A 20,784-nucleotide genomic window follows, 5' to 3' on the forward strand; every position below is an offset into this window, starting at 1 on the left:
GTTGGCTGCAATGAGGTCTCCCAGGGCCTTCTCTTCTCCAAGATAAACAATCCCAGTTCCCTCAACCTTTCCTCATAGGAGAGGTGCTCCAGCCCTCTGGAGTTGGCCTTCTGGGCTGCAGGTGCACACTGCTGGCTCATATCCACTTCTCATCTACCAGGACCCCCAAGTCCTTCTCCACAGGGCTGCTCGCAAGCAGATCATTCCCCCACTTTGTATAAATACCTGGGATTGCCCCGACCCAAGTGCAGCACCCTGCACTTGATCTTGTTGAACCTCATTAGGTTTTCATGGCCCCACTTCTCTAGCCTGAATGACAAAGTGCTTTGGATTTTGCCTCGTGTATGCAACAAGGAGACAGCTGTCGGTATGATAACCGTGATATGATTAAAACCATTTATGGTAGGTCAGCGGAGACCTCCTCTGCCCCACGCACATCCATCACCCGCCCTCCGCGGCTCATTTCTGTCGTTCGGTCCTTCAGCCTAACAAAAACCCGCCGCCCTCAGCGCCATTCCCACAGGAAGACGCTACGGGCAGCCGGAGCGCTGCTTCCCGCCCGCTGTTTTTTGTCTGGAAGCCGCCCCCCCCAGTCACGCCGCCCCCAAAACCCAGCACGCCGGGGGTCCCGACGGGGCGGTGCCGCGACCGCGCAGCGTTTAAAAGCCCCGCGGGGGCGGACCGGCAGCGCAGCGCCGCCCGCTGCCCGCCCCTCTCAGCTGACAGCGGGGCCGGAGTCGCCGCCGCCGCTCGGTGCCCGCCGGAGCCGCCCAGCGCCCTCCGCGCAGCGCCCGGTGCCCGTCGCCAGAGATGGAGGGCGGCGCGCCGTGAGCCCGCCGCGCTGCCGCAGGGAGCCGGAGCCGCCGCCGTCGGGATGAGCGGGAGCGGCGCCCCCGGGCCCGGCGCGGCCCCGTGCCGCTTCGCCCACTACTTCGTGCTCTGCGGCATCGACGCGGAGAGCGGGCTGGAGCCCGACGAGCTGGCAGGTGAGCGGCCGGGCGCGGCGCGGGGCCGGGGAGCGGCTGCCGCAAAATGTCCGCTCCCCCCGCGGAGGGGGCGCCGGGCCTCCGGGGAGCGCGGGCGGGGGGCGAGCTCCGGTCCGGCCGAGCGGCGGCTTCGGCCCCTCTGCTGGGCTGCTGCGGAACCCTGCAGAGCCCCGGGGCCGAGCTCGGTGCCGGGAGAATGCGTGTTCTTCCCTGTTGTGTGCTGCAAACCGGGGGGAGGGATGTGGGAAGAAGCGAATACATTAATGCAATTGCATCGCCGGTTGCCTCGCTTTCTTTCACGTCTTCTGTCTGTTCGGAAATAGTCTTCCCGCAGCCTTCGCTCTCCGCCCCCCAAAAAGGTTGCAGATCCAAGAATGGGATTGTTACTGTGGGATCGTGGAGGTGCTCATGCGTTTTCTAACATATTTATTGTTGGAGAGCTTATGCCCGGATTTGAGCACGTTATGTTGGGGAAGACTGTACTCTGTCCTAAACGTCACTGTGCTCATCTAAAAGGAAACGTTTAAGTCGGTTTTTACATGTAAAGCAGGGCTGACTGTAAGCTTAGTGATGGGGCGTGATGGCACAGAAGCAGAAGGTTTCCTCTCTGAGTTAGGAGCCTGTAAGCACTGAGGTCCATAGGTCCCACTGTCCGTATGCGCTCATGCTGTGGGCGAGGGACCCGCATGGGACAGGTGCCGGCAGTGAGGCCTGCCAGGTCTCTGGTGCCGCAGCAGGAAGGACACGGCCTTGCGTTGTGTAAGAGGGAGGCTGTGTGATCCGCATTGCTGACCCATGCACCCTGGTTGAAGTTCACATTTACGCTGGCCGTGGAAGGGCCACATGAGCACCTGAAGTGCCACAGAGCCTTCCCTTGGCTTTGGCGTCTGCATCTTTTCCCATTGTCTTTGCGTTGAGCACACGGTCGAGGCAGCCCTGGGGTCTCAGGGTTGAAGCATTAGCCAAGCACTCTGCCAGCTGTTTGTTTTCTAACACGTGCTGGTGACCGCAGTTGTGTGTGTTTTGGTTTTATTGCTTTTAATAGCAACCTCCTGGCTTGTAAGCCTTCGCCCAGCTGATGGCACGCAGGGTTCGATTTGCATAACACAACCCATCGGGGTGTGGGCAACTCCAACTCTGAGTCGCAGTGAATTCTGCTTTCTGAAAAGAGCTCCTTTTTAAGGCAGTGTTGGCCAGCAGTGTGTGCCTTCCCTGGCGATGACCTGGACTTCACAATGTGCTTTTTGCTGCTTTCTGCTCAGTTTCCCAGCAAGATGCATGGGTGTGCTCTCGGGGAGCACTGCAGGTTCGCACAGTGCCCTGGCTCTATCTCTTCTGTGGCAGCTTAGGAGATTCCAGCAAGACCAATTGGATTTCAAAGCTAATTGGATAATAAGAGCATTCAGAAATTTTTGGCGATGGCAGTGCGAGAGGCATCATCGACACCTAGGAGGGTTGGGACGTAGCAAAGGAAGGATTGGAGTAACAGAACCATGATGGGACTGCTATTAGCCATGGTATATTTTTAGGGACTCGTGACAAGAGCTTTCTGCTATCAGCTGGGAGCCGAGCAGTTGGAAGTGCTGGAGAGGAACAGGCAGTGCTGTGAGCCACGCGTGTAGTGCAGCTGTGCAAAAATTAACTCTGGCTTTAGACATAGCTGAGAACGTTTCTGCTAAAGCCTGGGGAAAGCTAATGCCACCATAGGCAGGCACCAGGGAGACATCATATCAAACTCTGTTACAGGTTCCAAAAATGAGGCTATGAGGATTCAATTCTTAACTGGAATATGCAGGCAGAAAGATGCTCAAGGGAGCAGATGGACCATTCTGTAAGGGGACACCCCCAAATGAGGCTATTTCTTTCTAAAAATGCTTTTACAGTGTTTTCTGGAAAGAAATTATCCTGTTATTTCGGTGTTGAATTGTAGCTGTGATGGCTTTCCATCCTGCCAGCCTTGAGCTTAAAGAAGCTGCTGAGGTAAGTCGTGCCTTCCCTGAGAAGTGCTGTCACTTAAGCTGCTGTGCACATCATCCCTAATTTAGCAAAAAACAACAAAAAAAAGTAATTAAGAACCTGCTTATCTCCAAACACTGGGGTCCCTCGGCAGCTCCAGCACACAAAGCTCAAATACCTTGTGCCAGGCCCGAGCACTGGGCAGAGGAGTGGGGCAGGAGGTGAGCTGCAGGCCCAGGGCCTCTCCTGTGAGCAGGGGAGCAGAGGTTACAGATCCTCACAGGGCTTTCAGCTTCCAGAGGGCTGGGCTGGGGCTGCCTCGGAAGCTGCTCCACAGCTGGCTGCAAGAGAATTCATGTGGCTGTCTAAGTCAGTTCACTTTCATAGAACGTAATAGAAGCACAGAACTTTTTGAGTTGGAAGGGACCCCTAAGGGTCATCTAGTCCAACTCCCCCAAAATTTTGAAGGCTATTGCTAACTTGGTAGTGCATACAGGCATGCAGCAAAGCAACGTAGGGGTGATAATGCCATCAAAGCACTTGTGGCGCTATCACAAAGCTCTCAGCCAAGGATGGAAGAAGGATCTGGCGACTCGAGGGAGGAAAGGAAGCGGTAAGGATTTCTTGGCATTGAGCAGTCGGAGCGGTCAGGAAAGGGAAGCAGTACATTTGACGTGAAATATCTTGAAAAGCATGACATTTTCAATATTGGTTTCTCTTTGCTGCTGAACTCCACTAAAAAGGATGAAGAATGATTTTTCTCTCATGTTCGGGGCTGATAGAAAATGTATTTCAGTTTGCTTTCATCTTCGTGCTCACTTCTTTCAGGTATACTCATCTTGAGACCAACAGCCTTGAAAATGCGTGTGCTCAAATGAACACATTATAGTAAATACTTAACGTTGCCTTAAAGAATAATACCTAATAGTTCATTAAACTGTTTGTATTACATGGTTTTCTCATACTGTGTGAACTTCAAGTGTGTGTGCGAAGCACAGGGCTTTTCATGGCTGTAGCTGCTGTTACATTTTGCTTTGATAACGTATTAAACTTCACAAAAGAGTTGTGCGTAAGTTCCTAAATTCTACAGTTTAGGAAAGAAATAATCCAGAATACATAAGAGTCAGTCAGAGAGAAAGCAGTGCCTTGTAGTGAGGGAAGGAGGAAAGTGAAAGAGAGCTACGTGTGGGGAGTTTTGTTCCCAAATGGCAGAATGGGTCTGAGCTCTGTAGAGGTCACTGTCAGTGGAGGGGTTTGGAGTGTGCAGCATGGGGAGCGGGGCCTGCAGGGCTCCGTGGGATGATGCCCTCTGTGCTGAGGAATGTGAATATTGCTGGGGTCACAGTAGACCTCTTGCTATGTAAAATAAAATCTTGTAGTTTTTCCTATGCATAAACCTTCAAAATTACCGTGCTTATAGTTAAGAGAACTTCCAGTTATTGTATCTTGTCCAGCAAAGTATTTTGCATTGTCTGGTTTTGACAAGTGTGTGGAGATTCAGTATCTTATTGTCCTGATTCAGTTTATACTGTAGAGCTGTAGAGAGCTTCACCACTCCTAAGATCAGCTATTTATTTCCTCGCTGTGCCCAGCCCAGCAGCTGCTGGGAGAGCTTATGGTGGTGCTAACCGGGCATGGCGAGTGTCTTGGGGAAACTAATCACTGCTTCTACCTCTTGCTATAAATAGTCAGACACTGAGAATTAATTTCCTTCAACAATGAAACGCTATCTGAGTTCATAATGCTGAAAAACAAACCGTGTGTGTGTGTTGCAGTCTGGCTAACCACGCTTCTTGTCTACAGGCTTTTATTTTTAGAAAGGCAAAAGGTTTTATTTTCTTGTGTGTGCTTGGCACCTGTGTGCTCTTGCGTTGCACAGCCTGGCTGCAGCAAGCCTGGCTCTCCACCTGGCTTCCTCCACACCAGGTCATGCCAGAGGGCCAGGCTTCAACAAGAAAAAATGTGGTGGCATTACTACACCGATGCAACGTCATGTGTGCATGACCTTTCTCAAAATAAGGGACTGGATTTTTTCCTGCCTTACTGGAAATATATTAGAAAATCCTTGGTCAAGGGAAATTCATTAAACAGTTGCAGTTCCTGTTCATGACTTACTCAATTGTGACAAATGAAAAACAAACTATGGGAGTTTTGCTTTTTGTTTTTAGAGTGCCGTCTAGAGCACTGCAAAGCATGCGTGGGGGAAGCATCCAGGTTAAGCGACATGTGAGACTTGTACCAGCAGAGGAGAAGATGGCTCATGTACAATTTAACACATCTTAATGTGCACCTCAGAAGCACTTGTAGTAGAATCATAGAATTGTTTCAGATGGAGGGGACCCATAAAGGCCAGGTGATCCAACCCCTCTGCAGTGAACGGAGACACCCACAGGTAGATCAGGTTGCTCAGAGCCCTGTCCAGCCTGAAGTCTCCAGGGACACTCACCACTTCTCTGGGCAACCTGCTCCAGTGCCTCACCACCCTGGCTAAAAAGCTTCTTCCTTATAAAAAGCTTCTTCCTTATATCCAGTCTTAATCTCCCCTCTTTTAGTTTGAAACCATTTCCCCTTGTCCTGTCACAACAGACCCTGTTAAAGAGCCTGTCCCCTTTTTTCTTCTAGTCCCCCTTTAGGTACTTAAAGGCTGTAGACTGCTTAGGATTTCTGATCGTTACAGGGCTTGTGAAGGTCTGGGACTTACATTCCCTCCTTTCATTAAGACATGATGCAGCACTGAATCTTCTGGGTTTGTTGTTGGAATAAGCAAGTTTCATGGATCTTGGCTCAGTTCTGAATTGAAAGCAGTGGGTTTGCTCTCTTCTACCTCAAAGGTGGTAGCATGGACAACTATCACAATGGCCTATTCTTAAACACGAGCTTTTTGCTAATTGGAAAAAAAAAAAAACAAAATTCCATTGTAAGACAACATGTTGTTTTAAGAATTTCTGAACCATTCACTGAAGACGTAGCTTCTGTATGAGAAATTCTGCAGCTGAAGGAAACAGAGCTCCTTATAAAGAGTTGTCAATATTATTGACAAGCATCATAGCCAGCTATGGTAACCTTCAACAAGGAGTGACTCGCTTGGATAACAGACCATCTGTGGAATTGCTAATGGCTGTGATGTGTTAATATGCTTTAGTAATGTGGGTTTCATTCTCTATCCTTCATACATGCCAGAGAGATTGGAATGCTCCTCTCCCCTGGTATAATGCTTGTTATGCATTTGCTTTCCTTTGAGTTTTTATATTGTATTCCTTTCGAAAGTAAGGAACCAACCAATTGATTGGCTTGGAAAATCTGTTCTTACGTTGGTAGCCCTGACTTGCTAATGCTAAACCAAGGGGAATTGGGGAATTTTGTGTTTTTTCTCTTGCTCAGTAAGCTGGTATTTCCACTTAGACTAAACCCTCTCATACCCTCAGTAGGTTTTTTTTACTCCCGAGCACAGTAGAAGGTATACCACTGTCAGTGGGAGTGGTTTTCTGTTGTTATTTTGGCTTTTAGTGAAAATTCTAGTAGCAGGCCTGTTGAATGTTGTGGTATATAGCCTTTTCCATTCCCATAGTATCAACAGCAGTACAACCCAAGTACTTGCAGGTGTTGCTGATGGCCTGAATCCCAGCCACGTTCCTGCTGTACTGTTCCATGTCATGGCCTGCATGGGGTAACCCCAGCTGTGTCCTGGCAGCTCCAAGGACTGCCTACTGGGCAGAGCCCAGGACCTGCCCCAAGGGTTGAGTACTTTATTTGGTCTAACAGGGCTGTGTCTAGCCTCACTGCAGCTGGGTGTTGGTAGAGGTGTGAGGGGAGATGGTGCTTTTGGGGCCTGCTGGAGCAGAGGCATGACGTACACCAGCACTATTAAGGGCAGCATGAGACTGGCATTGATGTCTGTGCTCAGCTGCTTGCCCAAGAAGCCTCTCAGTCCTCACCAGTGACATGCCAGTGCTGCAGGAGCTGTGCCAGCACCCTGGTGCTGTGCCTGAGGCCTTGGGGCCAGGCATGGAGCTCACCACTGAAACGCCTCCAGAACAAACAGCACGAGGAAACGTGACAGTGTGAGGCAGCCATGTGAGGACATCACGGCTCTCCGGCCTGCTGAGACCTGTAGCAGTCAAAATACGTGAAGCTTGTGGGTGTCAGCAAAATTCAGTTTTTATTTTCCTTATCTGCCTCTGCTTCTGGTAGGAAATGTTACATTGAGGAAAAACAAATTACGTCAGCAAACAGTGGGCCTTCATAGTCACATGAGCTATATAGATAATCTCAGAACTAATTAGGGAGGAAATGGTGGCGGGTCATCGCAGTAAGAGATACTGAGGAGATGAGCAATCCGTGTCAGACTGCTGAGGTGTCAGATATTGGGATGCCTGTAGAAGCCTCTGTTACATCATCGGTATGGAAAATATATACTACCTAATTTGTGCTCCTTGCTTGGAGTCAAACAGGTTCACTGAGCGGTCTGATCACCGTATCTAAATGGAGAGCTTTCTGATTGGGCTGTACTAGGCAAAAAGAAAGTGCCTGTCTGCGAATGTGAAGCCATGCTCCTTCAAGGAGTGGGGTCTTGCTTCTTCCTCATTCTTCTGCGCATCAACCAAATCCACTAACAATAACTTCAACACATCAAAACAGATGCTCAAAAGAGTGAAGTGGAAGGACTATTCCATTGCTAAAATGTACGCTTTGTAGAGTAGGCTGAAGGGCTTTGCTGGATCTCAGTGACCTGCTTTGAGTGACAGTGGAAAAAAATAACTCTTGGCAGAGTACAGTGTTAGGGGGAAGTGGTTTTAGGGAATCTGCCTAGAAAACCTCTGAGTGGAGAACAAACTTACGTGTTCTGTACAAAAATGCCACCAGTTCTTGTTTTGTGTTCAGGGGCGATGCCACTCTCGTAAAGCAAGCTTTTCTCCCCTCTTAGAGCATGAACTTAGCTTTGCTTTGCAGCCATATCGTTCATCAAATTGCAGTAGTTCTGGGAGCTGGTATTGATTTTTGTTGCTGCTGTTTAAACAAACTGTGTATCCAACGGAGTCAAACTGGGCTTTGGAACTGTATGAGCGGTGGGTTGCACGGCACAAAGGGTAGAATCCTCCCTCTACCCACTCTTTGGTGTTCTCTTGTCATGTTAAAGGCTGATGCGGTAGGGTGGGGGGGGCTTAAGCTGAAATACCATTTTGTGTAAACAGTGATTGGGTTAAAAAAAAAAAAAAAAAGAAATGAAATGAAAAAACCCTCAATTGCCGTGGGTGTGTAGTGGCTGCTGCTTTTCATGGATGGTTGAAATTATCTGTATAAATTTGCATTTTTTTTTCTTTAGCTGCTATATACATATGCTCATTTCCATGCGTAGCTATTTTCATGCACAAAGCGATCGGCGTGTGATGGTATGTGATGCAGTGTTGACGGTGTTAGCAGTAGCTGTAGATGCAAGGAAAAAGTGAGTGCGACTGAATGCTTTTTACATTGGGCTGCCCAGGTGTAAAATGTGCTTCTGGTGTCTTGTGACTGGAAAACAAGAGGGCACAGCTGTCTGTGATGAAATGGTGAAACCAAGCACGTACCCAACTGCTGATTTCCCAGTGAAACATTGATCCGATGGGCCGAGCAGCCTGCTTTTTGACTGATCGATGTTCTGGCATGGCTGGAGCCCTCTGCGACAGGAGGATGCTGCCATGGTCCACATGTGTACTGCTTATGCTGGTGGGAGATGGCAGACAGGATCCAGAGCCCAGGTTCTCACTGCTGGGGAGGCTACCTGAAAGCTGATAGCCCAGCCCAGGTGGAGGAGCCCACCTCCCTGCTGTGTGACCAGCTGAGATGGGTCCAGTGTGAGGTGGGAACACCTTCTGCTGCACCCTCTGCATTCCCATGAGATGCTCTGGAAAGGGAAAAGAGAGAGCTTTGTTTATTTATTTCTAAATTCAAACTATGAAGTATTTGAGTGAAGAATGCAATATATAACTGAGTAAATATTTGGCTTTTCACTGAGGGAAGATTTGTTGATTAGTTGGTTATTCATGCAGCACTGTGGGTGTTTTTTTTTTTTTTTTCATCAGTATTCCCACTTGGTATTCTTGTTTGCTTTATGCTGAGCAATACTTTGACGTTAATTTAAAATTCAGAGTAATTTTATGCTGGAAAACAAAACAATAGCTCTGTTAAGGCAGACTTTGTCACAGCTGTGATGCAGGCTGGAATAGGAGAGATGAACAGTGGTGCTACGGTTTCTAGGATGGAACCTTTTGTCTCATAGATGTTGTGCTCTTTTTATTTATCCATGTTTATAACGTGTAAATACACCGCAGCAAGTATCTGGGGGCAGAATTTATTATTTTTCTTATTTAAAACAGAAAGAAAGCCACCTTTGTTTAATACACGGAGATGAGATGCCAGGTCATGACTTACAATGCTTAAAAACTGTCAGGTGCTTTGTAAAACTACTGATCGTGGATGTATGCCCTGACACAGAGCTTTGAGTGCTGCGTTCTCCTGTATGTTGTGCCTTGTAAACACTTCAGCAATGTCAGGGTCTGGAAGAATGGTACTAAGGTGTCTTTAACGCACTCGTTTACAGGTTGTCAACCTTTGTCTTTAATGACTACCGTTATGAATCTACTAAAGGAAGAATATTTATCTCTGGAAATCAGCATAGCAGCTCATCAGCACAGATGGATCACGTGTTTAGCCTTTTCCCAGGATGATGCTACTTGGGATAGGCTTGTCTTACTAGCATTTGCAAATATGTTGGCTCTTTCTGGCTTTAGTAAGTGTGATAACAGATGTTGTTTGACTCTCTTAATTCAAGCAGGGATATGTGGTCTAATGTTTCTATCTTAAATTGGGCAGTGACTAAGAACTAAAGAATCCCGGTGTAAGGAATGCTATTAAGCAAGCATTTTTTCTTGCATGAATATGAACATCTGCATAGGGTGAGGCAGCTGTAGCTATTGTCTTATGTCATACTTAGAGAAAGGGGAACGGTGCTGGGAGATGTTAACTTTAACGTTAGCTGTTCTGGTTAATAACTTCTATAGTTTCTATGCCTACGTCTTTGTTCTCTTTCTTCTTGGAGCTGCCCGCAGGGTTGTGAGTTGGGAGGGGAATGAAAGAGCTCAGTCTAACGCACTGATTTAAATTAAAAAAAAAAAAACAACAAAAAACCCTCTAGTGTAATGCAGGCTGAACTTCCCATAAAAGCCGGGCCTTAATGAGCGCTGACCCCTCAGCTGTGCTTTGTCCCAGCCAGCAGGTGAGGAAGAGCGGAGGTCCCTGCAGTGCCTGCCCTGGCTCTGACCCGGGGGCTCAGGGCAGTTAGTTCAGCTCTTGGGCTTTCAACAGGAATGAGAATGAGCAAACGGGATGTCTTGTGGCTGGGATGCGTTCGTGCTCCTTGCCTGCAGGTCTGTGCTAGCACTGGGGAGAAAAGGTGCTGATTTGGGTCTTGCCTAGAGCTGGGAATGAATTGCCTGCAGCAACTACTGCAACAGAGCGCCCAGCATGTGTTGTATTTGGTAACGGTTAGGATCTGAGAACTACTTGCAATTCAAAATCTGTCTCGGGTTTCAGTCATCAGCTAATATTTTGTCAGTGCTTCATGTTGATGACTTCTGACTCTGTCCTAGCACTCGCCTGCAGTGTACTGAATAGCTAAAAAGGGAAGTTTACACTAAGCAGCAGACCATCTGTGTTGATGATGATGTAGTATTATCGCACCCAAAACTGAGGCTTGTGTGATTGATGAAGTGACTATAGGGATGGGAATGGGAATATAGAATGGGACATACTAGACCCATTTCCTGCTGAAGTAATTGGTATCCTTATCTTCTGAATCCATAAGTCAATTTAGAGTCGTAGGATCAATGGGACCATAGAATCGCTGAGGTTGGAAAAGACCTCCAAGATCATCCGGTCCAACCGTCCACCTACCACCAGTATTTCCCCACACAGAGTAACCAAGGTTTAATTTTGTCAGAGGTGAAATAGAAAAGACAGGAGGATTTTGAATTTTCCTGTTAAGTTCTTGCAGCTGGAGCAGAGAACCTAATTAAACTCCCAGTAACACAAAGGCTGCAGAAAAGGCAGCGGCACTTCACCGGGCAGCACAGCCTGTGTCTGTGGGCACTCTGGTGGGCTACTGGCAGCCGTGTGGCTGGACCTGCATACAGCATGTGCTGTATCCTGGCCCAGGGGCTGTATGGTGACTCAAGGTAGGAAGGGGGAAGCAGGAGAGATTGGAGCTAACAGGTTTGTGTGAACAAATGAGCTCGTGGCAAGAGGATCCAAATTTCTGTCCTGGTGTATGGCTCCTAGCACTCTTCACCCGGATCTGTGAAACCATTCTGTTGTGCTTAATGCCGTTTCCTCTGGGTTGTAAATGAAGGGTATTTATTAGGGGAGCAATTCTGCTACCGCATCTACAATGTGATGATAATGGGAGGTGAGAGCAAAACTACGTGTGGCCAAAAACGAGAATGGTTGTCCACTGGATTGTGGTTTTTGGTGTTTTTTTTTCCCCAAAGCACTGTAAAAGAGATGTATGTGTGTGTATATGTATGTGTGTCTATGTGTGTGTGTGTGTATATATATATATACACATATATATATAGAGGGGCAGAAAGAGGGGCTCTGTACTTTTTCTTCTGTTCCTAATCTTCCACCTTCCCAGGTTTCAAACCAAACCAGCTCTTCCTTATGCTTTGTTGTGGTTTCAAAAAGCAGTTGTAACCTTTCTGGTAATATTGTTAATAACCAGTATCTGAATTCTAGTGTATTAAAGCACTAACAGTGTGTGAAGAGTCATAAAGCTGTGTTAAGTGCATTAAGTTTTGAGTGAGTAACTCCAGCAAAAGGCACTGCAAGATATATGGCTAATCATGCTGTGTTTATGAGCTGTCTTAAGAGTAAATGGCCATATTCAGCTGAATCTGTGCACTGAAATGGCCTGAAAGGATGCAGTGTTGCGCTGCAGCACAGTGGGAGGCTGGCAGCCCTTGCTCAGTTCATCTGATCATAGCGAAGTGGCGCAGCTCCGTTTGCAGCAGGCTTTTAATAGATGAGTGCATTGGTGAGTTCCTGTGCGGGTATCTGTACTGGGGGGGGGGGGCAGATTTAAGAAGTGCGTATGCGTGGGAAGAAACCCACTGGGCCTGCTGCAGGCTGCCACCACTGGCATGGGGATTTGGTTTGCAAAACAGAGCTTGGGCCTTCTACTCATCTCCTGAACATCTCTTGTCACCAAGGATGCCATTAGCAGGCCAGCACGTAGTTTTGGTGAGGAAATAGCTGTGTGGGCCCAGAGAGAGCAAGCTGAGGTCGCAGGCTCCTGCCTTGCCCTTCCCTCCCCAAGCTTCTAGCCTCAGTGCAGAGAGGATGAATGTGGCTGACTCAGTTTCTCTTTCTTACATCTTTCTGGTAACTCTCTGCTAGACTGTGCTGGGTCTTCTCTCATTATGGAGATGGTGTGGCCAAGCCTCCCAGCATGGCCAGACAAGAGCTCCGCAGGGCACTGGCTCTTTGGTGGATTCAACTAAAGACATGGTAAAGTGTGCAGAGGTCCCTGAGGACTAGCAATAATCTGTGGGTATCTGTCAGTAAGCTTAACAATTATCCAGGCCTTTAGAGAAATTATTTCAGGATACTACTTAGCTTTTGCAGGGTTGTTTGTCTTTTATCTTCCTTTCTTGAATGTGTTTAATAAAAATGGGATTCCAGCTGAATTCAAGCAAGCTCCCGCAGTCAAGACTTAAATTTGTTTTCCTTTATTGTTATGGCTTACTGATTATTGTCTTAGTGATATGTTTGGATTCTATTCCTTAAAAATGTATTATCTCGTTTATTTTGGGTTGAGGTCACGGGTTTCACAATATTGTATAAAACCGAAACCAGATCCTCCTGTCTGCAGCTGCAGTGTTAAATAGAGCATCATTGTCATAGGGTGAGCATGGCTGTCAAAACACTTCGGGCAAAGTGGGTAACATGAACAGTTCTTGTATGTTAAATATTTATAGAAGAAAATGCAAACTCAGAACGCTGCCAGCAGACAGACTGCTCGGGCGCATTATTGTGTCGGTCATGGCACGCATCTTCACATTGTAACTTTAGGAAGGACTTGAAGAGTTATTTCTGTTCTGCTGAAGCTCAGTGGTGCACCTTTTCTGCATGTAAACTTTCAAGTTGAAAACCCCAGGAGGAAAACAGGAGCTTTACGTAAGCAATCTGATGTCCTGATAGGGCAGTCACAGCACAGGCACTTGTGTATCAAGCCTCCAATTCAGGGCCAGCACGTTTTCGTTCCAGGTCCTCTGGTGCAAACAGGTGGTAAACCACAAGCAGAAAGACACTGAGGAGAAAGCTGTGTCATTAACTTTGGCACTGCAGGATAATAAATCTCCACAGCATTCTTGGGCTTTCTAGACGTTTTCCAAGCGATATGCAGCGACTGCGATTAAAATGACTGTTGCACTGTCTTAAATAATAAGCTTTAGCCTTCAGGTAGGCAATGTAATTGAGCCACAGTGAGCACCAGCTTCACAGGTTTGATCTCAGCGCTTTGAATTTCAGCGTCACCATTGCCATGTCCTTGAGAGGCTGTTTTATATGCCCGGGAAAACTGGTAAAGGGAGATGGGGGGCAATTCCTACGAATGTGTGAAAAATCTAACCAATATGTTGCCCTGAGGATGCTGCCTTGTTATTTTTCTTGGCTGCATCTCATTTCTAGATGTGCAAGATGAAAGCAGCTGCATCATTCGTAATCTGCACACAGTGTTTTTTCAGAGAGACTTTTCTCTTTGACAAACACTTTGTCGGGAGGTGTCTGCCTGTGGTGCCAGTGGTGGGTATTTCCCTGTGTGCATCAAGCTGTGCCAAGTACACACAGCAAGGAAAGGGCTCTTCTCTCCTTTCCCCACCTGTCTGGCAGCTCAGCAGGCTCCTGCCTTGTTTCCTTTCCACTGAAGGCAGCAGCTCTTTGATGGAAGTTTCTATCACTTTCCTGTTTTACTTTCCATTGCTTGGGCTCAGCTGACATGGGAAAAGCAGGACAGAAACTGTTGTATTCTACTGCCTGCAGCTACCTGGCAGCGCAGGAACAGGAGGGCTGAGAAACTACAAAGCACATCAGACCTAATTATTCACCTAATGTAAAAGCCTTTCTAGCTCTGGATATCCGCTCTTGACTGCGTGGGTAGTTGGGCTGACGGAGGCGGCTGACTTCAAAGCTATTGGACGGAGCAGCATAAATGTTTCAATCCCAAATCCATCCTCCTCAGCGGGCCTGGGCGGGCCTGGCCTGGCTGGGCAGGCCTGGCTGCAGGTTGGGGCCCTGCCCCTCTGAGCGGGGTCAGCAGGGGCTGTCCCCCTCAGCACCACTTTTGTAGTGAGGGGGGAAAGGGATTTAAAATCCCTCACCCTTTCCTATTGAGTCTGACTCATTTTTGTCTGGTTTAGCACTACGGTAGAAAGAAACATAATGGATTTGTTAGGGTCAGTGCTTCACAATGTGATGGTTGACTTTGGGCAATAGGGCCTAGTTTGCCACTCCAGACAAAGGATTTGTAGGTCTTGCAGGCTGCCATCTGTTTCTAAAAGCAAGTTTTTGTGGAGAAGTGATGCAGCTTGCATGCTGAAAAAGCGTGGGGCTCTTTTTTTCTTTTTTTTTTTGAGAACTGCTGAGCCTTTGTGTTTCAGCTTTTAATTTCAAAACTAAGCAGAGCTTATTAATAGCAGGAGTCCCCCTCCCTTGGGCAAGTTGGACTTCCCAATCTTGTTAGTGATGGGTTGATGTCTTTTGAAATACTTCTGTTTTAGAATACACGTATTCATCCCTGAATTGTTCGCTTCTTCCATCTGCCCCCCACCCAAACTATCTGAAATGCCAAGTCTAATTGCATTCAAGTTGCTTGCATTTATTATAGTATGTGATCATATAAGGGACAGATTGGAAAAGTAACACTCAGCAGTCATATGACTTTTTCATCTAGGCTGAAGTTTGATCTTGTGCTCTCTTAAAAACAATCCAAATTAAAAAGCCTCACTTCTCTGCAGTGGAATCACTGCAGAGCCTCCCAAATAAAAGGGTCAGCCTACCTGTAGGGCTTAAGCATGCTGATAAGTACAATCTATTTATGGACCATGTGTTGCCCTGGCTGCTAGCTGATTGTTTCTATGTATAGCTACTGGAGCGGGCACAGAGCTGTGCAATCCAGGTCTGGGGGGCAGGAAAACATCCTGCTGCAGGACTTAGCAAAAATAATGTACAAAGCCTCTGCAGTTTTTCGTCTTTCCAGCTGCACACAAACAAGACTGACAGTGCTGATGAAGAGGTCCTGGCTCACAACCTGCCTGGCTCATTTGTTTAGCCGCTTGCTGTTCTGTTGCAACAGCACGGCCAAGGCTGGTTTCTGTGCCAGTTCCTCTGCAGTGCTGCCAGGTCACTTTGGGATAGGGAGAAGCTCAGCTGCAGCAGCACAGAGTGTATCTGCAGCTTAATCTGAGTCCAACTGTCTTGGAGAAGGAGGGCAGGGTGGCTTTTCCTGCCCCTGGGCTAACACCCGAAGAAAGGTCTCCTGTTCCTTCCTTTGAATTAGATGAATAGTGCTTTCCCTTTCTGTATCTTGGCTGATGCTCAGACATCAGTATGGTTTTTCATCCTGAAGTGCCAGCTCCGCATCCTGCTCCTCTACCTAACTTAAAAAGCCGCAGAGCTGTACAAGGCTGTACCCTGTGCAGGAGGAGGCAGCAGCCAGGCTGTGGAGTGCCCCTTGCTGTGCTGTGCAAGGGGAGCATTGCTTGGGAAAATGCCACAGGTAAATACGGGGACTGATCCCCAGTGGGCTGACCGGGGTGAACGAGGTACAGGATTGTGGGCCAGGGGGCAGAACTGCTGTCAGCTAGTGAGCAGCACGATGAGCTCTAATTCCCTGCCCTGGCTCTTCTCAGAGCTCTGCATGGAGCCTTCAGTGCTGCTTACGCAAGGAGGGCTTTGCTATTGTGCAGGCAGCTGATGAATAGAGGGAGATTTGTTTGTTTATTTATTTATTTTGAGGGAATTACATGAATAAAATGACTGCCTCTGATGTAGTGGCCTGGTTCTTTCTGCCAAGCTTCCTCCTGATGGCTTCTGCAGCGTAGTCCCTGACTGCTCATGGAAGTTGGGCCTATTTTTCTGTCTCTTCCTAGCCTCCGTATAAATCTCCCTCCTCACATCTGTAGTCCTCCCGTCATCCAAAGCATGTGGAGATTTTTTTCTTGGGGGTGGTTCTAGAGCTAGTGTGCAGCAGCTGTGCCGAGGGAGGGCTGCCTTTAATAGCAGTCTGCATCTCTCCTCTGAGGGTGTGGGATCTTCAAAACCCAAAGGGTGTGATGAGCCTGAGGCCACACCAGGGAAATACCCAAGGCCTGGAGAAACAGCATTCCTGGTCACTGGGGTTAACTGGAATGAGAGAGTACTCAGCTCTTGCATAAAGACCAGAGCTTGTGTGTTGTAAGCAGTCTCATCACAGGCTTCTCCTGCTTGTGTGGTCTCTGATCTGCTTTATGTGGGCAGTTTGTGAAGCTGAATCTTGCCGAGGAAAGGCTTCTGAGGTGCTACTGTGCAACGTGGCCATCCCAGGATAGATGATACTGGCAATTTGCTTTGCAGACCTGTGTTGGCTGAGCCATCAGGTGCATACCTCAGAAATCAGCCCACACCACTCCCCATGACTCCTTTAAAGCAGCTGAAAAACTTCCTGTCTCCTTTCAGGTGCAAGAGTGCCGTGGTGTCACATCCTAACACCCACATGGCATCCTTGGAAGTACACTTGAGGATGCCCACTGCTCTCATTCAGTTTACTTTGAAGTGCCAAAGCTGAGAATCTCTTTGTTCTCTTCCAGTAAAATGTGTGGAGACACAACAAGCTCCACAGAAATGTTAGCTTAGCGAGAGCAGGAGAAAATTCAAAGGGCTTCCTTTAAGGCAAAAATAAATAAATAAAATAAAAAAAATCAGAATGGGATGCAGTAGTCAATAATTCTGCATCAAGTACTTCCTGGTGGTTGTTTTACCACTATTCTTAAAATGAGCATTTAGTTTAAGAAGCCAGCATGCTGCTTATCATCCGTTTGTGGTCTCTGGGCTTTTGGCAAAGTTTGTGTGCTGCTTCTTCAGAGCCATCAAACTTACTGCAGTGGTAGGGCGTGCAAATCCTCCGCATGTTTTCTTTTTGTGAGATCTTTTTGCCTTTTACGCTTTATATTAAAAAAAAAATCCATAAGCACCAGAAATGTTATTAGAAATAACACTTTGTTTAGTTGGTTCAGGCAATTAAGCTTTGCCACTGTCAGAGAAGAACTTTTCTTCTTTACTCAGTTGAATTTGCCAAACTGGAACAAGTCCTGGCGTAGCAATTTCAACCCCTGCCTCTGCTACTCAGCAGCATGCAGAGGTGAAGAGGAATGCTGAGCAAATGCTGTGTGAACTGGAGAGTCAGCACTGGAATGCCTCCTTGACTCTATGGTGACAGTGGGTCACTTCCTTTCCCTGAGTCAGTTTGGGACACTTGGGCGGTGTCCAGTGCATGGAGACCAAGCCATGCAGGCAGCAGGGGTTATTGCCCTTGCAAAAGTTGTTGCTTGAGCTCAATGATACCCAGCTGGGTGCCTGTGCCAGCTGCACTCTGATGAGCCTGTCCTGTCTGATGCAAGCCTTCATGGAGCAGGAAAACTGAGATTACTCAGGAGCTGCCAGAGGAAGCAAGAGCGTTCACAGCCAGCTTCATAGGAGAGTTATTTGTGTCAGGAAGAATAAGCGTATGGTAGGGGAGTCTAAATGCTGAACTTTAATCCTGATGTGCCATTGACTGGGTCCGGAGGAGCTTTGTGTTCTGTTTCTCTTGCAGTCTACTGGAAAAAATGTGTTATTTGTACAGGGCATTGAAGGCGTTCGCTGTGAAAGCTGCAGTTATGCGCACACAGCTTCAGAGCTATTTCAGTGTTGAGTGGTTCCAGCCATCCTAGTAGGATGGCAGGGGACTAATGTCCTACCAAATTGGTTATTGTTTTAATTGGGAAGGGGAGGAGTGGCGTGCAAATGAATGCCTTCCATTTGAGCTCACTTGGAGCAGTGGATGCTGTTTTTGCTTGATAAACTTGATAAACTTAATCTGCCGTAACTGTGATTTCAATTGAAGGAAGATAAATTGAGGTGGAGAAGGAAATCTGAGGGCATAGACTCAAGCCTGAGCAGGAAGGCTGTTTTAATAGCCTTGTAAAATGCATGTTGCTTTTATTTGGGATTAATGCCAGCTCTTCAAAGTTTCCAAGGTAAAAAGACAGAGATCTCAAGTTATTTGGGTATATTTGAATATGATATTTGAATATTTTTGAGATGTCTCTGAGAAGTAAGCCGACGTTGAATGGACAGACCAAGAAAGAAAGGCTCTGTAACTTCCTTGTGGAAACAGGCAAGCTCTTTGCTTAGATTAGCATTTGTGTTCTTAGTCCTACAGTTAGAGCTTTCTCACTGTGGTATCCAAATTACCGATTAGTCAGATGTGCTGACACAAAGGAGGAATTTAATATAGGCATGGGAAGAGTGATGCCATCTGGCATATCTGTGAGCATAGGTGTGCCAGTGTGGGTGTGAGATTCCTGCCTTAGATTAAAGGTGGTCGCATGTGCTTCCATGGAATACAGAGGAAATGACTTTAACTGCAGAGAATAGTATTTGGAAGATGAAGAATAAGAGGCACTGTGCACAGCTCTCCTTTTGAATGAGGTTCTCACTGGGACTTGGCTTTTGTTTGATACGTTACGTTAAGATAGCCAAGATGTATGGCTTGAAGTTAAAAAGCACACTAGAACTGGAGTATACTGCCGCATGCAAAAGCAAATTTGCAGAATCGTACAATGGCTTGGGTTGGAAGGGACCTCAAAGATCATCTGGTTCCAATGAAACAGGCAAAGCGAATAAAATAGACCTGATAGTTTTGCCAGGTTATAAGGGAAAAATTTATGAAACAGAAGGGATGAAACGTGCTTGGTGGTGCTAAGAGTCGAATGATGTTACAGCACTATTAAAAATCCTTAAGCAAAGATCCCTGATGTCTGTGAGGCTGACACAGAGGGTGGCGATAACAGTTCTTTGCCCAAATCAGCAGGGGAGTTGGAAGTGTTCGTGCATTTGTGTACAGGTTGAGTTCCCGTTCCCCCTCACTTGCTGCAAATTCAGAGTTTTCTGATAGTCTTAACTTTAACACAGGTGACCTCAATGGGCAGCAGGCACAGCTTCAGGAAGAACCGTAGGAGCATAATGGCTGCTCACGTGTGGTTTTCCTGCACTGGATCTGGGAATTAAGTAGCTGTAATAATCTCTTGCATGGATGTCCAGTCAATAATTACTGAGAGCAAAGAAGCCTCCCATATTTGCTGCCAGGGCCCTTGCGGATTAAAAGCAGCACAGTGACATTTTATGATAGTTGATAACTGATCCTAATGCTCCACTCAGAGCTTCTTAAGCATATAATTCTACCAGAGTCGGTGCTCTAGATATCTCCAAACTTTTCATTTACGCTGAAGGTAAAAAACTTTTGATTAGTTTCCTTGCTCCGTCCTTCAGTTCCCTAGCAGAAGGTTGTAGAAACAAAATCAGGTGTGTTGGTTTGGTTTGGTTTGATTTGATTTGTATGTGTGTGCACACTCATAGTAAGTCAAGATGATGTTATGCGTTTTCTTGAGTCTCTGAATATAAAACCCATATTTTGAAATCTACAAGGTAGATAAGTAAAAAGATGTGTATGCTTCTGATAAAATGTTTGTAAGAGGATTTGTTGAGATAGCTCTAGGGATTACTCCATGTATGTGTTCTAAAAGATAAACTAATGTTAAACCTCTGACGGACCCAATCACAGTATTTCTTAAATAGATACAGCATTCACAGTTTCTTGAGATGTGGCTCTGAAGCAGAGTCATTTACCATGAACTAATCCAGAAAACTTGGTTTTTGCTGTAGATGCACAAGGTCAATTACATCTGTGTCCACCTAAATATTCAGTGGTCTTAGAGGCAATTCCTGGCTGATGGCTGTCAGGTACCATGCCACCCATGTCAGGGTGCTGCTTTCAGGGCTACATGACCATTGTGCAGTGCGGCTACCACATCATTCTATGAAGTGTTGGGTGGCTGCAGAAATTGTCCAGCTGTTCTAGCAGTGACCAAGGACCAAGTTGGCTGTTCCAGGACAGTGATGATGGCTACTGCAGCACTAGCAAAGCAGTGATCAGGTGAAGAGGAAAATTACAACCATTCTTGACAAATTTTAGGGAGAGCTGTGACTTAACGCAGACCAGTCCATCCAGTGGCACTTAGATATGCAGAAAGACTGCTGAATAATTTAAGACAAATCTTGTTGGTTGAAACGCGGAATAGATTTCAATAGTTTTCAAAGAATGAAATGCATTACTAGTACCTGAATTTCTTTCCTTCAGAAACATTGAAAAGCTTTTGTATTCTTTAACCTTTGACAATTGAGTATTAACAAATAAGAGTGCATTATTTGAGGGCCTGAATCACTTTATTTTCTCCTCTCCCCTCAATGGGAATCACGGTGAAAAATCCACAGAGATCTTGCTCCGATAGCAGTAGATGTCCTTCAGAAGCATTGTTTGTTTTGCAGCCTCCATCTTTCTCAACAGTACTTAGCATCTATTTAGTAGGCAGAAGTTCTCCGAAGACTCTGTTTTCTATCTTCCCTCACAGTACCTGAAGAACAGTTTCCTTTTTGAAACATAGCTATGTTGCGTAAGATGGTCAATAGCAGTTGTTGCCAGATGTTGTATGAGTAGGTTAAATTTATCTGG

General features: G+C 46.7%; 1 protein-coding gene across 2 annotated transcripts in view; it reads left to right on the forward strand.

Moving 5' to 3' along the window:
• Positions 1 to 689: 689 nt before the first annotated feature.
• DENND5B (DENN domain containing 5B) overlaps positions 690 to 20,784 on the forward strand; it is a 109,961-nt gene continuing 89,866 nt past the window's right edge. For both annotated transcript variants that reach the window (XM_004937901.5, XM_001235264.7), the window contains exon 1: positions 690 to 986. In XM_004937901.5, the coding sequence (XP_004937958.1) occupies positions 875 to 986 (112 nt within the window). In that variant the 5' untranslated portion in view covers positions 690 to 874. The remainder of the gene's footprint in view (positions 987 to 20,784) is intronic.

This window comes from Gallus gallus, chromosome 1 (assembly GCF_016699485.2).
Source record: "Gallus gallus isolate bGalGal1 chromosome 1, bGalGal1.mat.broiler.GRCg7b, whole genome shotgun sequence".
Lineage (NCBI taxonomy): Eukaryota > Metazoa > Chordata > Aves > Galliformes > Phasianidae > Gallus > Gallus gallus.